The sequence below is a fragment of the Mixophyes fleayi genome, chromosome 1, assembly GCF_038048845.1.
Source record: "Mixophyes fleayi isolate aMixFle1 chromosome 1, aMixFle1.hap1, whole genome shotgun sequence".
Lineage (NCBI taxonomy): Eukaryota > Metazoa > Chordata > Amphibia > Anura > Limnodynastidae > Mixophyes > Mixophyes fleayi.
The window spans coordinates 157,706,115-157,724,553 of NC_134402.1; the positions used below are offsets into that span (position 1 = coordinate 157,706,115).

Genomic DNA, 18,439 nt, shown 5'->3' on the forward strand with positions numbered 1-18,439 from the left:
GTTCTGTGGATCTGTAGCTACTGAGGTGTTAATAAATGACAGTTTGCATTTCAAAGAAACATCTGCACCTATCATGAACTGTTCAATTCTGTACCTATGGTCTAACTCAGTCTCTCATATCTGAACTCTTTCCAATTGTCTGTAATCTTTCACTTAGCTAAATATGTTTAAGTACAGTACCTGAAATCAATGAATAAAATATATGGTGACATTTAAAGTTTCTCTATTTAGTTTATTGAATAATATTGGTATTTCAGCTTGGTTATTATCTTAATCTGAATACACACTTATGTAATCTTACTTCAGATGCGATTTCTGTAACTATTTTATACACAGATGAAAGCCCCGATGAGCATGCCGATTCATGCGTACATGCCTACACATTTTACCATCAGATCTGAGATCTGTATCTCTCATTACTATCTGCTGAAAGACTCGTAACTCCAGACACACTTTACAGCAATATGCAAACCTAATTTAAATAATGGGCTTCCCCTCACTGGACACAAACATACACTCACAAATTTCCAGGAAGAAGATATAGCATCATTGCCATTCATGGCATTGTTTTGCTTGTATGTAGTTTACATTCGGTTAACTCCCTGCAGAATTGTACCCAAGGTAGATTTTATTGTTATATAATGACCTTGGCATATAAAAGAAAATCTTTTGCTTGTTTGCTTGTCGCCATGGCGACAATGCTGCAAACAATAAACAGGTAAGTAAGGAGAAGAAAAAATAGCAGTTGTTGGACCAAGGACTGGTTGCTGAGAAGAGAGTCCTTTCCACATATGTCACTGCTAGAGTAGATACGGTAGGATAATCCTGATTGTGATGATACCGGGTTTATCTGACCCAATGCTAACCCCTTCACGCTGGCTTGCCACCCACGGGTGCCTTCCTTTGCCAGGGAAGTCTACCCAGTACCTTCTAGGATTCGTATAGTCACTCAGGAAAATGCAATTAGAAAGTAAAGCAATATATTTATTGTAATAAAAACAATCACTAGATTATTATGTACACATAGTAAATAAATGCCAGGCAGGTTTGCCACGTCATCTATTCCTTACCCCGCTAGCTTAAGGAGTTACAGTCACCTGGCTGTTCAGACTTGATGACCCATGGATCTCTCTAAGCTGCATATGTAGACTCTGGTAGAGAATGATAACTCACAACCAGACCTTGCACCTTTCATGAATCTATTAGAACCTTATATCTAGGGTCTAATTTCCACAGTGTTTTCCCCTTCCTAGGCAAACCCCTGGGTCTATTCTTCTTAATCAATGGTCAGTGCTGGAATAGGGGTGTTGGAGAGGGGAGTGAAGCTGAGCTGTCCTTCCACAGAACTTTGCCTGCTAGATGGCCTGTCTAGACTAGTCTGATGAGAAAAATGGACACTAATTAGTTTCCCCCTCCAGTATCTGGCAACCCGGTCCCTAGTCATAACCCCCTGGCTTCACTTTAAGGACAATGAATAAAAATGTCACTGCCACATCACCAATATACAATAAACAATACACATATTTACAATGAGCTACAATGTCCACTTATCCTCATGTAATTAGAAACTGCAGTTATAGTCTGTTGAGCTGGGGTCAAAAAAGCAAGGGCTATAAAAAGTACTTGCTATAATCCACATTATGTGAGAAACGAGGAACAGACTGGTTAGGGTGTTATCAAACTCGTTTCGTGACCCTGATGACTTCAGGAATTTTCTGCTGCAACTGGTCACCCCACTCATACACATATTTAAGGAGATCCATATCTGCAAAGCAGAGATTGGTTGCTACCCTGAGACTTTTGGCTACTGGAAGGACACTGGCTATTTCAAGTACAGCACAGCTACATCACATCAAGCTCTGGGTCTGATCACACCAGAGACCTGTGAGGCAATCATACAAGTTCTCTAGGGACAATATATGAAGGTTTGTGAAAGAAATACTAAATATATAACCTATAAATAAAAGAAATTCAAACATTAAAAGAAATATATAAACATAAAACGTGCTCATACTGATATTGGTCAATAATTTCCAATGAGGAAAGACATCCACTATATTGCAGCATACTAGCACTACTGCTTGGTGTGGAAGTCCACCCTACACCCACTGCCTACGGGTGTAGGATGAGCCCTAGTGCTTTCAGCACTGGGCTGGTTATTCCTAGAGAGGGGCCCACACGTTTTATTTTGCGGACCCCAATCCCTATGGAATCCAGCCCAATGCTGAACAGCCTGGGGTTGGTATGTCATTATGGCAGGGGGACCCCTGACGCGTTTCCCTCTGCTATAGTGCCCACCACCCGGCTATTTTGCCTAGTGCTGGTTGCTTGAAAATCAGGGGGGACTCCACGCAATTTTTTTTCCCGATTTTCACACAACCACCAGTAAGCTGGCAGCACTAGGGATAATAGTGGTTGGACGGGGGGACCCCAGGCATATTTTTTTTTACAACATTTAGCTATTTTTTTTAATTTTTGACAGCCGCGGGGACCTGCGGCTATATAGGCAGGACAGTGTAACAGTGATGTTTACTAATCACTCAACTAGAATTCAGCTTGTTGTATCTAGCGATTTTTAAAGCAAACTCTGGAGAGTTTGCTTAATCGCAGCTTCATACATTTGAGACTTAAAAAGCTAGAGTGGCAAACTGGGGACTTCGATCTCTAGACATTTTGAAATAGCAATTTTGACAGAAACACATCTCTGGCAATTTTACATGAAATCTAAGGTTCATACATCAGGGAGTTTCAACTGAACAGATTATCAAGAGCAAGGTGGAGAATGCTTTTGGTATATTGAGTACAGGTTCAGGACTTTTCTTACTGTCATTAATATTTGTCTTAACAAAATAGACAAGGTGGTGATGGCGTGTTGTGTCCTACACAACTATTTTAGGATTAAAAGCCCCAGTGTGCACAGCACAGCTTCTACTTTGAGCATGATACGGTTAATGTTGAGGAAGTGGTAGGGTGGACACCACTGGAGTCTATTCAAATGAGAAATGCCAGTGAAAAGGCCAAGTTAAACAGGGAGGAATATTTACAATATTTTAATGGTGAGGACGCAGTGTCATGGTAGAATGACGTTGTAATATATGTACATTGACATTCTATGTGATATTGAAATACTTATTTAGACCAATATTTGACAAATATTTTAAGAATTTGTGATTGCGTGTTTACTTAATATGCCACGTGCTGGTATGGCTCCTGTTTCTTGAGGGACAGGTGATGAACTGGACACCCCCTGGGGCAAATTGCCAGTGGATGGTCTGTAAATCTCTTGATCAGGAGCTCAAAGTACCACAACTAGTACATAGACATCTCCAGTCTGCTTCAGATGTTTTGGAAGCCTCAATTTTATTTAGTTCTTTATGGAACATAGTACGCATGTTCTGTATCTGACCCATTCTGCAGTTGCCTCTGGATAAGGAGGAAGGCTGACTCTGATCTGATCCTCATAAGCCTTCATCCTCAACTGTCTGTTGTAGTCCTTGAACTTGCTTTGCCACAAGCAGGGATTTTGAGCTGTTGGCCTCAAGAAAATCTTTCATGTGTCTTACATTCTTGTCAGAAGACATGATGAAATTTCTGAAAATAGATAAAACATGTATTGTAATATTTCCAACCACTCAAACCTCATATACAAACAAAGTCTGATGTATTAAAGTACTTACAATACTATAATAGCAAAAAAATATGGTAAACAATTTGTAAAATCTGTTTGGAAACAACCAAAACTAGATTCAAAAGTCTCAATGCTCAGCAAAAACAACCACCATGGACGAACGCTAATGGCGAATGAACGTTCACCCCACTATGCTGCTAGAATTGCTATGATTGGTCCATACTAATTGTTAACGCCCACTTATGCACAGGAATATCCTACATAAACACAGTGGAGCCAGACTGTCGCCAGCGGTACTTGACTAGATGGAGGAAGATAAAAATAGCGAAGGAAGAGTGGGAGAAGAAGGGATGCCATTGGATGATGTCAAAAGAGCAAAAGCAATGACTCAGAGGGCGATGGAGATGATGGACAGAGTTTTGTACCAGCTTGGCTACAATTGCTTAAAAAAAATCTGTTAACAATGTAATTAACAATGCTAATAATATTTAGTACTAAACAGTGTCATCTATTTATAAAACGAAAAATACGTGATCAACTATCTACATCAACAGAGAAAAATAAAAGTGAAGAAGCCGTAATGTGGACATGAAAGAGGAAATCAAAGACATAGCCAATGTGGAAATAAGAGAGGAACGTAAAGGAGGTAAATAACAATCATAAACAAGTAAAATGTAATGTTGTGTGCCCTGTGCCTATATGTGAATATGTCTATATTTTATTACAATTTAGGGACAGCACCACAAAGTTATCTCAAGCAGTTTCTAAGGTGAGCAAATGGTAGTAGTCCAATTGAGTGCTAAAAAAATATGTTGTGTCCCATTTAATCTTTAAAGTTAACTAATTTTCAATTCTGTTCTTCAAATAGATACCATCATAATTTCAGATGAAAGTTTTGCAGGAGAAAAGGAGGGGTCAAACATCAAAAGTTCTCAGGCTTCTGGGGATGCAACCGGTGTGGCCGAAAAGTTGTCAAAGCTGCAAGAATATGTCAATGTAATGAGGAAGGGGGGGAATTTTTCAACTTGAAAAAAATTATTGTAATTTTTTATCACATGTATGACAAAACAAGTTAACCCGTGCATGATACTCATGCATTCTAGTCAAATTAAGCTACTTAAGGTGTTAAAAAGGTTCTTGTCATGCATTTGGGCCTAGGCCAGGCCTCCTCAGAGGAAGAGCCTTGCTTCCCGACGTAAGCGCCCTTTTTTATCGTGGTTTTGTCCACATGTCGCCACCTCATCATTCTTCTCCATCACCTCAGCCTTCATCTTTATCGCCACATCCTTAATCTCCATCGTCTTACTGTTCTAAAACCTCTCGATACACAACGTTTTTGCTAAACACCTTATCGCTGTGCTCAATCAGTCTTCCTTGAAGGGCAGTATTCATAACCTGCACTTTCACATCACTGCTTCTCCGTACTCGTGAAAATGCAACATACAATTGTCCATGACCAAACACAGGCTCTGGTAAATAAATACCCACACGGTCAAGAGTTTGAGCCCTCAACTGGTAAATTTAGCCTTTACTACCCCCCCCCACGGGGGGGGAAGGGGGGATGATGGAAGTTAACTGACTTCACTATTATAATTTTTTTGTCAAATAATGTCAGTATACCAGATTTCAGGTCAATTGGATGAGCCCTTTCTGAGAAAAAAGTTTTTTCCACACACACACTAACACACGCCGCTAGGCTTATATATATATATATATATATATATATATATATATATATATATATATATATATATATATATATATATATGTGTGTATGCATATATATGTATAAATATATATATGCATATATATGTATATATATGTAATATATATATATATATATATATATATACACACAAGTTAACCCGTGCATGATACTCATGCATTCTAGTCAAATCAAGCTACTTAAGGTGTTAAAAAGGTTCTTGTCATGCATTTGGGGCTAGGCCAGGCCTCCTCAGGGGAAGAGCGTTGCTTCCCGACGTAAGCGCCCTTTTTTAACGTGGTTTTGTCCACATGTCGCCACCTCATCATTTTTCTCCATTACCTCATCCTTCATCTTCATCGCCACATCCTTAATCTTCATCGTCTTACTGTTCTAAAACCTCTCGATACACAACGTTTCTGCTAAACACCCTATCGCTGTGCTCAATCAGTCTTCCTTGAAGGGCAGTATTTATAACCGGCACTTTCACATCACTGCTTCTCCGTACTCGTGAAAATGCGACATACAATTGTCCATGACCAAACACAGGCTCTGGTAAATAAATACCCACACGGTCAAGAGTTTGAGCCCTCAAATGGTAAATTTAGCCTTTACTACCCCTCCCACGGGGGGAAGGGGGGATGATGGAAGTTAACTGACTTCACTATTATAATTTTTTTGTCAAATAATGTCAGTATACCAAATTTCGGGTCAATTGGATGAGCCCTTTCTGAGAAAATAGTTTTTTCCACACACACACACACACTAACACACGCCGCTAGGCTTATATATATTAGATACTGCTGGAAGACTCTAGCCAACTCAAAAGTTAAATTATCAATAAAGTGCAACCATAGTGAAATCATATAGTACAAATATTGAAATTTGATAACTTGATAGACTCTTCTCTATTTGAAGAGAGTACATTAAATTATTAAGCACCTCACTCATGGCTATACAACATGTATGTATGGTTATAGGTATGTATAATATGTATATATAATATAATAACAAAATTGTAAAAACATGTATACAGTATTTAAGACATACTTATAGGAGCTCAGTAAAGAGTGCATGTTGTACCCTTTGAACAGCATGGGCCTGAGTCATTAAGGAGAGCAAAGCAAAGAAAAGGAGTAACTTTGCACCTTGGCAAAACCATGTTACATTGGAGGGGGAGGTAAATTTAAAATGCGGGGACAGATTTATAGTTGTGGTAGGGCATGTCCTAGATCAACTTTAAATTTCAGTGTAAAAATAAAGTTATCAAGTATGTGTGCTACATGACAAAAAAGCCAGTATTTTCATTATGTGCAAAATAATAAACTAAATTGTACCCCTTGCATTGTAACATGGTTTGTCCAGGATGAAATGAACTGCCTTTTTTTAAATAATTATTTTGAGATGACAAATAGCTATCTGGATGCTATATGCTCAATAATCTATAGCTTTGACTATTGATCAATTCATATATGTATATCTTGTTTTTTGTCAATCATTGAATGCTGTATTCTGGAGAAGTTTGAAAGACACTTTTTAAAAATAATTTTATTTGATGGAAAATAAAAATGTTTTGAAAGAAAATTCTGGTTTATTTGGTGGCTTGTCTTGATAAGCCTGAAATAAAGTCATGCACTGTTGACATGTGGTGTGGTACAGATGCAGGGTCTAAAACGGTGTACTGAACCTATGGACTTGTCCATATGTTTTATACTGGCCATAATGGGTTAAGTAATTAAGCTTCAGACTGGATATAAATATAATTGCACGCAGTAAATAAATTAGACTTTATTGAGAATATATATTTGTACATGTGTTTTCAATTCATGTTGTATACACTTGCATACAGGAACATATAGTGCATGTAAATAATGTTTATTATTTCTTTGCTATGAAAAGATCACTGTATTTCCATGTGCTTACATTGTACTTTTACACAACAGAGCACATAGGAGAAAACATCATAGATTTAAATATGTATGCCTACAAAGGAACTATTGGCAGAACTGTTGGACAAAGGGGCCTGAGTATGTACACACTTCCAAATTTGCATGACATCGTTCCATTGTTGATTGTGATTTTTATTAAGTTTAAAAAACCAAATCAAACGATGCAATGTGCTTTGGTACAGTAAAACATGATCGTGGGCATGTACACACTCTTGCAATATCTGACCAAACAGTTGTTTATCGTGCAATCTGCACAACAATTACATAAGTGTGTAGCCAGATTTAGTGTCAGGAAAACTGTTACAATTGTCTGTGAATATAAATGTTCAACAAACAGAGAATAGTTGTAGAGATTCTGACTTTTTTTTGTAACAAATATCCTTTTTTTGAGGCAAATTTCTATTACTCCACTAATGGATTTAGTCTTTATAAAATCTGGAGGAAGTTTATCTTCTCAAATGTTCATGTAAGTATCATCATTATCATCAGCTATTTATATAGCGCCACTAATTCTGCAGCGCTGTACAGAGAACGCACTCACATCAGTCCTTGCCCCATTGGAGCTTACAGTCAAAATTCCCTAAAATACACACACAGACCGAGAGAGAGAGACTAGGGTCAATTTAATAGCAGCCAATTAACCTACCAGTATGTTTTTGGAGTGTGGGAGGAAACTGGAGCACCTAGAGGCAGTGCCGTAACTAGACATTTTAGTGCCCTGGGCGAGACAGGGCACCGGCGCCCCCCAAGTGGGAGTGACATTTGCCGAGTGGGTTTGGTCAACCTAATGTGGGGGTGTGGTTGGCACATTACTGGAAATATTCTGTTACACATATTTGCAAATGCATGAAAAGCCAAATGCATGTATATATATTTATATCTATATAGATATATCTATATATATATATGGCACTGGGTTAAATACCAGTGGCACCACATGTCAAACACAGTGGTTAACTAGTATTTGCACTTGCGGTCTGTGGGTTCCTTAGAGGACCATGCATTTACCCCGGAACGCACATGCGTTCCACTGCTTCTGATACCGGGAAGGAATTGTTGCTTGTAGGGGAGCTGGATTAGAGCCGTGGTTTCTTATGGGCACAGAGGCAGGTATCGGGCGGCTGCGCCCCCTTGCGCTTGCGCCCTTGCCGGTCGCACCGCCGTCGTTATGGCTCTGCCGAACATTCTTACTTACATTCTGCTGACACCTATTACAGGCATCTACCTATAGGTTATGCCAATATATAACTAAGAACAGACAGCACCTTCTGAGCAGTCAATAGTGAGCACAGCACACTAAATAATCAGTAACAGACATCACCCACTGAATAATAAGCAGCTGGCATCACAGGCTGCGCAATCAGCAGCAGGTATCACCTACATAAAATCAGCGATAGGCATCACCCTCTCAACAATCAATAGCCAGCAACAGTCACTGAACAATCAGAAGCAGACATCACCCACTGACTATTAGAATCAACAGTGGGCATCACCCACTGACCATTACAATTAGCAATATGCAGTACCCACTGAACAATCATACTATGAACTCCAGTAACTTGGAAATATAGAAGGATTGATTAAATTACTTACTTACTTTGGTAAGTTGTATCCGGATGGTTACAATTATTTCCCGGCATCAGAAGCAGTGGAGCGCATGTGCGTTCCACCGAAAACAGGAAGTTCGGCATTTGGAACTCAAATGCGTTCCAAATGCCGAACTTCCTGCTTTGGGTGGAACGCACATGCGCTCCACTGCACTGCTTTTGATGCTGCAAATGAATTTTTGCTTGTAGGGGAGCTGGATTAGATCCGGGGTTTCTTCTGGGCACAGAGGCAGGTATCGGGTGGCTGCGCCTCCTTGGGCTTGTGCCGGGGCGGTCGCACCGCCCCACCACCGACGTTACGGCTCTGCCCAGAGGAAACCCACACAAACACGGGAGAACATAAAAACTCCACATAGAAAAGGGCCATGGGCGGTAATTGAACACATGACCTCAGTGCTGTGAGCCATTGTGCTGCCCCCAAAATATGTCAGTAATTCCTATATTAATGACATCTCTTTGTCCATGAATTTACTTGTCCACTCACCAATGTGTTGCCTTGTCATCAGCAATTATTCCTCATCAGTTATTCCCTCCTAAGCTCCTATTTTCTTTATAAGACCCTATGAAAGAGACCACGTATCTATCTCTGATCTCCACGCTTACGTCCCCACATCTAACCAGCTTCTCATTCTCCTTCTGCCTCTTCTCAACTCTTCTGACCGCCATCACTCTCCTCACAGCTTCAACTGTCTTTTCCCTTTCTGACCATCTGTCAAAACTGCTTCTTTGTGGCTGAGCTTCACCTCATTTTTCTTGCAATTCCAAGCAGCCCCAAAGACTTTTGGTAAATGTATTTATTTATTTTTTACTACAGTGCGGCTCAATGGCGATCCACGACATAGGCACATCTATCAGCAGTATTACATATCCTCTTGGAAACATCTTTTATCTTTTATTGTGTTTTTGTTTCCCTTCCCCTTAATTGTTCCATTTATATATATCCCCGTTCACTATTATATTTATAGACAATTGTGATTTGTACAGTTTTAATTTCTCTGGTTTGTTTAATGTTTTGCATAAGAAGGAATGATGACATACCTAGAGGTTTTTGAGTGTTTTGGGGGTATTTTAGCGCAATAACCTTAATGCTTTCTTTGCACATGAATTAGTCACTTAAATGATTTTTAAAAACAACCTCTCTCTGACATTGTCATAATATAGTAGCAGTCAATTTATCTCAGTAAGCTTTCTAGGATTATGGTGAATGTTCAGTGTACTGTGCTTCCAGAATAGCTGGGCTGGCTGGGATTATTCCAGATAGAAGCTTTTAAGGTGATAAAATAAGGTCAATCAATGTTTACGGCTAAAAATATACACAAGATGTACTTGGAAACTGCAAATCTCTTTCACTGTTTTGATATTTATTATTATATCTTGATGTGTCTATAATTTATTACAACCTTTACCTACATCTTAAATAGCCTGTATCAATCTAAAATCAGCAAAAAATATGTTTTAAAAATGTGATTGCTTTGCCAATAGATTATCACCTCTAATATTAGATTGTAAGTGCATGATTAGCTGCTGTAGGCTAGTTACTGGCACCTCTTGTACAATATGCCTTTCAACCTTAAATAAAGTAGCTTAAAACTTCAACATTCGCATTAGCAAACTTACAGAGCTACCTGATTTGGTGCAGAAAGATTCTCCACTGTACAATAATACCTAGTATATCAGCAATGATCTGTCTAAAGCTCAGCAGTGAGAAAATGTTGATAGAAGGCTCTTATTACAAAACACAAACCCAGTTTAGTTTGCTTTCTGTGCCTTGAGGCACCACACTTGTCAATCGCTAGTGGTAATAACCTTCAAATAATGACATGAAGTATCATTGATCGCATTTACATTAGTGGTTGTTAAGCAATGTGGTCAGCAATCAGCAGACCGGAATATGACAATAGATCAATCAAAGCCTACGAATAAAAGAATAAACGTAAGAGAAGATTGCCATGATTGGGAATATACAGAATTAGTCCACCTCACGCAATGTGCCAAATTCTTAGTTTGAGAAGAGTGCACGTGTAAATGCCCTGTGTAGCCATTTGCAAGATCCAGTGCCGAGAAGGAAATGCACACTGGGAAAACTAAAAAATGACTGGCTTTGTCAATGTACTTATTATATTTAAAATATAAGTAAACTGTGTCAACATAAAAATATAACAACTAATATTATAATCTGATTTATTTTAATTTGTATATGAAAGTCTTCAGTGGTCCATTCATGTATCTATGAAAGAACTGATGTGGATCTGTGAACTGATCTGTGAACTGATCTGGATTTAAATGAATCTTATGCTTCCCTCTTTGAATATTTGAGACATGGAGAGGTATACAAGTGCCTGTGTGTCACCAGCACTTCTTCAGTCTCGACTTTGGAAATCTAACACTTAATTTGTGGAGTGTATTAAAAGTAGTAGGCCACATTAATTTTATTCAAAAAGAATATAAATCGTTGTTCATTAAACACGTGTTATGTACAGTTTTAATCTTCTTGTGTTTTTAAAAGAAAATCCTGTAGAGAGTGAACATTCTGTAAATAACTTATGTTGAGGTAGATTGTTTACTGTTACACAACATGGGAACTGTTTACGTGACTAACATAAATGTTATATCTATTAAAACAAGAAGTACAGACATGCTTGAGGTCAAAGACTAAGTAAAAATATGTCTCCTAACACCTTAATTTAGTGACTACTTATGAGTTTTTGATGTTTACAACAAAGTAAATAAAATATTTGTGGCAAAGGACAATGCACAATAGGCAAAAACTGCACCAATTTATTCTAATGTATTTGTCTCTAAGAACTAAGAAATAACTGACTAGGTTACATATGGAGAAACTGCAAATTACTGACATTTTTAGCATGCATGTGCGCATTCACTCATTAATGCGTCTGTTTTTATAGGTTCCATTACCAGTATCTGGCCTTGTTTTATATGTTTATTGTGAATATAATGATAGTACTGGACTCATCAAAGTATTAAACCACAAATGTGCTTTGTATTAAACACATAATAGTAATAGATGCTCTAGTGGGGAAAAAATAGGGTTTTATTGTTACAAGTTAATAGTCTGCATATATGTTTAGCTCTTCTGCCAGCAGAACTGTGTTTTTATTTCTTTTCGACCCTATATGTTTCCTTTTAAGCCCTTTCATTACATGCTTTTATATGCTACTTTTTTGGTTTCAATAATACTGTACATTATATGCTTGTTATTTTTGTGTTTTTTTAGTTGGGTGTTTTTGTTTATTTATTTGAAACAACTTTTTATTAAGTTATTGCAAAAGAAAAAAAATGGGTGGAGGGTCTGTTTGTCCACCCCACCTCCAGAAGACAGTGCCGAGCCAGAGCATAGGCCAAAGCAGAGAGGGGGGCCTCTATGAAATTCAAGCCAGGGAAATCAAACTGCAACTAATTTAGTGGAGTTATTGATAACAAATGTAATATGTTCCATTTTGTGGACAAATCACACTTTCAATTATGGCAGAGAATGAAGTCCGTTTTGCCCCCAGCTTACAGCTATCTGGCATTTTTGAGATTTGCCAAATTAGCCGTTGTGTCTGCTATGGTACATCAGGAATGCATTTGAAAAAAAAGGAATATGATAGCAATTTCGGCATGCAAACCTGTGTGTCTTTAAGAATAAAAAACAGGTTTTGCTCACATTAATATAAGCTCACACTTGCATATTTTTTCCGAATATCTGGAAGACTCCGGATTCTGGGTAGGTCTCCCAGACTCCTGAGGGAGTAGGGCATCCTCCCGCATCTGTCCACTTCCTAGTGCAGGATTAGAGCCGTCATGATGCGATTCTCAGGCCGCTGTAAAATGACACGTACGAGTCACTACATCACATGGGTGGGGCCAAAATGACGTAATTCGGCAAGCACCACCCCCCTCCACTCACACCCCCCACCTCCCCTCTGGGAGTTCCATCAAAAAGTTGGCAAGTATGAGTAGCTTCATACAGTCCTACCATATGTTGGACAGGAGGACCTCCCCTTCACACTGTTCCCAACAAAGATGAGAAATGTTTGACAATATCATAAGTACTTTCACTGAGCCTTGTATCATCTATAGTACACATATATTTTTTTTTTATGTACATTGAAGTTATAATTCCTAGAGCGAGGTACATTTGGCCACATTTCAGTTGCAACTGAACCTGCATATAATGTAAATAAAACCTTTTGATTAATATTTCACACAAGCTCACTTCTGATTAAAGGCTTATTTAGTATGAAATAACTTGTAATATGCAGCATTTGCCAAGTGTGAAAGGGTCTGTCGTTCTTGAAATCTGTCAGTATGGTTCCAGCTATAGGTATATGCACTTCTCCCATACATTATTTTTTATGCAGAACAAATATTTGTAAGTTTGACTCTGAAACAGAGCCAGAATAAATGTTCTATATAAAGGTATGTGCATCTCATTGAGTATTTATAGTATATTCCCATGGGATGCTGTGCTGTACCACCTACTTCTACAAGTGCAAAACAATTTTTGGAACAGGAGCCAGTGTGTGAATTTGCCACCTATATGCTATCATACTGTTCTTCTAAAGTATGAGGCTGAACTTTGATATGTGGTTACACCTTGTTATTCATCATAGTCACCAGGTTAATGTTTTGAACACAACATGAAGGGGGCAGTTTTCAAAAATAGAAGACGTAAAACAGTGTCAAATGCTCTAAAACCTATAAAAGACAGATTTTCCAAAGTAGAGTACAGAGAAAAAAATGTATACTATGCTATGGATGTAAATCCTGAGAAAATATGTTTTTGTCATTATTCTATGTCTGCTCTCCACTTATTTTAAAAGAAAAAGACTATTATTATTTATGTGAAAAGTTATGCGTCTGAAATCTTAAATACAGTGGATTTGTGCTAAAATCAGTTTTGCGATTTTACCTCTTACCAGTACAAAAACTGCTATTTAAGTACATGTTCCCCCATGAATCATATACGTCAAATTTGGGACTTGGGCCTTTGCTCTGCCAGTGCTAAGTTGTACAATGTTTTCTTAATTTCATCATTGCTAAAACTAAATAAATGGTTCTATAGTTCTCTCAATATACAGCAGATGGAGGGTGCCTTTTGTATCCCATTACTTTCATAGCAACAGGTATTAATCAGGGCCATCTTAACAGCATTAGAGGACCCCGGGCAAAGCAGTGTACTGGGGCCCTACCTACACAACAACTCTCAGTAATAAAAATGTAAATTATTGATAACATTAAGTTTATATTCATTAGTACTTCCTACAAAATCAGTGTTTAAACATGAAAAAAGCGTCTTAGTCTTCGAACTTCATTGCGCTCCGTTCCATTGCTTTAATTATTTACGTTTAGTAGCAGGGGGGAGGCAACTGACATGGACTGTTAAAAATATTAGAAAAACTTTACTATACCTTTACAGCTTCAAAGAATTATGTGTGTTGATTTTGCCTTGCTTATGTACAATTAGTACGTGTACATTGTTTTCTTCAAGTTCAAGATATGTATTCGCAACAGCAAGATCGCATGTACAGATAACAGCTGATACTGAGGTGATTAATCCACCTAAATGTTTTAATGAAAAGGATTTGAAGGTTCTGAATAATTCTCCCAGAAAAATATACTGAAAATTTGGCAAGCCTATGGGGCCTCGATGCTTGTGGGGCCCCGGCAACTGCCCAGCGTGCTCATACGTTAAGTTGGCTCTGGTATTAATATCAATTCAGTATAGGACCTTATGCCCACTGTGTTACCATTGAGCCTTTAGTGTCATATACTTGCTATTATTTTTGTTACTAGTATTTAACCTGTAGACATATTCTGGCAATGGCTATAAGGCATCGGTCTAGCAAATGGTATGCAGGGTATGAAAATCAGGGAGGTGAGTGGTTTTGAGAGCTTGATGGAAGGAACAGTTTATGTTCACTAAGTTAGGAGTAGGTGGGGCAAAGGATATACAGATAAGGTGAGCACATGGCTTTCAAATGTAAGTATGTATCCTGTATATCATGGTCCTATAGTCACCCACATGCTTGTAAATGTTTACAAATATATATATATATGTGTCTGAATTCCTTTTTCAGATGAACTTATGAAATGAAATTATAATTATGTTTATATTTTTCCCCTCAAACTTTATTTCTTGTAATTTAAAAGAAAACAATTTCTTGTATTTATTACAGAATTTTCAGGCCTTGATGATCTGGATAGTGTTTACAGCAGTGTTGAGAGACAAGTAAATGACACTCTAAGACAGCGCAGGCACACAACTGACAATGATTACAACATAGAAGTACTGCTTGGAGTGGACGACTCTGTTGTCAGGTTCCATGGTAGAGAACATGTTCAGAACTACCTCCTTACTCTCATGAACATAGTGAGTATTACATTCTTCTTATCAATATTTCACCAGTCTTTTCTCCTTGATGTATCATTCTCAGGACATTATTCAATAAATCACTACAATGTATGGTTGTTTATGATAAAATTATAACAAGGGTTGATTTTAGTCAGGATTGCAATACTGCATATGAGAAAACTGAGGGAAGTTTTTATGAGCATAGCTACCCACCTACGAAAAACTGAAATATTTTGCACCTAAAATTACAACTGCACATTCTCACCCAAAGGCATTTCCCCAAAAGGGTCACCTACTAAAAATGTCTTTTGACCAAGGCCAGAAAAATTCTGCAGTAGCTTCAGTAGAGGTTTAACAACAGGGAAACAGTGCAAAATCTCCATAATAACCTACAGGGATAGGTTAACCTATAAACCCCCAAAATAGCATGCAGATCCTGGGTATACTGTAAGTATCTTTACAACCTGAGAGCTTTAGCTTATTCTGCTGGTTTATTTAAAACAAACATAGACTGCTATCTAAATTCATGCCTTCTCCAACATTCCCCAAATCCCAACTAGACATTCTAAACAAGGAGAAGGAGAAACAAGCGATCAAGGAATTCAGAAAGATCACAGCTCAACACTATAAAAAAATCCTAGATGTGCTCCCTTCCCACATTGATGAGTTTATTCAACTCAATTCTCCAAGCATTTTTTTTTAATTCCACCACCCCCAAGGCAGACCTAGATGTCGTCTCAGGGTAAATTTCCCAATTGCATTTACTTATGGAGCTATATACCTCTTAGACGTAGACCTCAAGCTGTTTGCTAACATTCTCGCTAATAGACTGGTGAAGGTTATCTGTATATAATCCTTCCAGACCATGTTGGCGTAATTCCTAATCAACAAGGTTTGGATAATATCAGATCTCATACATTTAGCAAACTTTTAACCAAATCCCAGCCCTAGTGGTGGTTTGGATCCTGAGAAGACTTTCAATAGAGTGCAGAAAACAAATTCCCAGCCCTGGTGGTGGCCTAGCCACCAACTGAAATTTTAGATGGCAACCCCATAAACTAAAATTCATGGGTCTCAATTGACAAGACAATATAATCAGCTACATATAGCAAATTCTCCTCCTCCTCCACACTTGAGACTTTAAGGTAGTATTTAGCCGGATGGAACTCACACTTCATCTCATGGGTTGGGAGGACCAGGGTAATAGGAGAGCCATGATATGCATGCAAATTCTACACAGTCCCACTAGAGAGAAGAGTCTTGAAAGCAACACTTTGCTATTACCCACATAGATCAATGCATGCTTTGACACTTTTCCCCCACAGACATAGGTTAAGACTGAGTTGCCAGCCATAAACTATACTATGGTATCCTCTGTGCTCTGAGTTTCCTCAAAGAGTTCCCAGTTCCAACCTACTGCCCAGTACAAATGTCTATTTGCGGAATTTGGTACAGAGTTACCATATCTATTTGGGCCAGAGTTACCATATGATATAATCAGACCTCCACAATCCCTACAATATTCTCTCTATGGAACAACCCAACATTTCCTCTGGGGCCATAGAGCAGCAAACAAGGTGTAACATTTCTGTAAGATATGGCTCCTCTGTGTTTTATTCTACCAAGACCTGTACACTATTGGTCAAAAGTTTTAGAACACCTCCATTTTCCAGTTTTTATTGAAATGTATGCAATTCAAGACCAAGGGAATAATCTGAAAATGGAACAAAGGTTAGCAGTAAACTGCTAGAGGTTGAAAAAAGGTTAGGTTAGCAAAATTTGAAAAATAATGTAAATGTCAGAGCTATACAAAATAGCATTTAGTATAGTATAGTAATGCGTTAATAATTTGCAGCTGTTCTGCAGCAATGGAAGGACCGGTACATTAAGCTTCCAATAGGTATCCCAACTTTTGTTTATTACTTGATTGCAAACCTCCTCTCTTTGTAAAAGCGATGTTGGATCAGACTGTTATTACACCATCTGAAGCATTATTTTGACAATATTGTACTGCAGGGACTAATATATTGCTATTAGAATGGCAAGAAAAAGATGATTAACAAAGGACGACAGACAGTCCATTATAACCCTTAGAAGTGTAGGCATTTCCTTTAGAGACATTGCAAAGAAAGGCAAGGTGTAAGTTAGCACAGTTTCCTACACCATCAAAAGGCACTGGAGGAAACTCTGACAAGAAAAGCTCTGGTACACTCGAAGCCGTAGCAAAATCAGATGACAAGTTTCTGAAAGTCTACAGCCTGTATGGTAGGTGTCTCCCAAGATAACAGCTTTAAGCTCACCTTAACAGTTGTTCAAAATAAGCAAGTCTCAGTTTCAACTGTGAAGAGAAGACTTCAAGCTACTGGATTAATAAGTCGAGTGGCAGTACGAAAGCCATTTCTAAGATGACAGAATAAGAAAAAGAGGCTTGCCTGGGCCATAAAGTACCGCCAGTGGACTACTGAAGACTAGGTGGTCTTATAAAATGATTCTATGATTGAATTTTTCTCTCCAATGGTTTATTTGTTCTATGCTTTAAGGCATTGAATAGCGGGGACGGGGCTTAATTACATGATTAAGCCCCGCCCCCACCATTCAATGCCGTGAATTTATGCGAATCCGGGAGTTTTGCCTACTCTTCCGTGAGTACGGGAGGATTCCCCGAAATTCGGGAGCCACATGGGAATTCCGAAAGAGTACGCAAGTATGCATTCAACTGCGTAAGTTTCAATAAAAACTGAAGAAATGGGGGTGTTTTTCAGCAGTATTGCTTCCTATGTCTGGGACCTAGTGTATGGTCACAGTGTACCCACGTCATGTCACTATACCCCTGCAGAGCCTTTAAAAGGTTTAATCTTTATCATTTATAATGTCTTAAGATCAGTGGTTGAAGTGGGCTGGTATATGCTAGTATGCCATCATCAGCAGCAGCAGCTATTTATATAGCTCCACTAATTCTCCAGCACTATACAGAGAACACACACATCATTCACTGCCCCACTGGAGCATACAGTTTAAATTCCATAACATATACACACAGACAGACAGAGATAGTGAAAAGGGTCAATTTTGATAGCAGCTAATTAACCTACTAGTATGTTTTTGAAGTATAGGAGGAAACTGGAGCACCCAGAAGAAACAGACGTAAACACAGGCCATACTGTCACTTTTCCTACTGCTTTCATTATTAAA

At 38.3% G+C, this 18,439-nt stretch overlaps 1 protein-coding gene across 6 annotated transcripts in view; it reads left to right on the forward strand.

Moving 5' to 3' along the window:
• The window catches only part of ADAMTS3 (ADAM metallopeptidase with thrombospondin type 1 motif 3), a 186,771-nt gene that overhangs the window by 96,654 nt on the left and 71,678 nt on the right, over window positions 1–18,439 (forward strand). For all 6 annotated transcript variants that reach the window (XM_075202327.1, XM_075202344.1, XM_075202334.1 and 3 more), the window contains exon 5: window positions 15,072–15,265. In XM_075202327.1, the coding sequence (XP_075058428.1) occupies window positions 15,072–15,265 (194 nt within the window). The remainder of the gene's footprint in view (window positions 1–15,071; window positions 15,266–18,439) is intronic.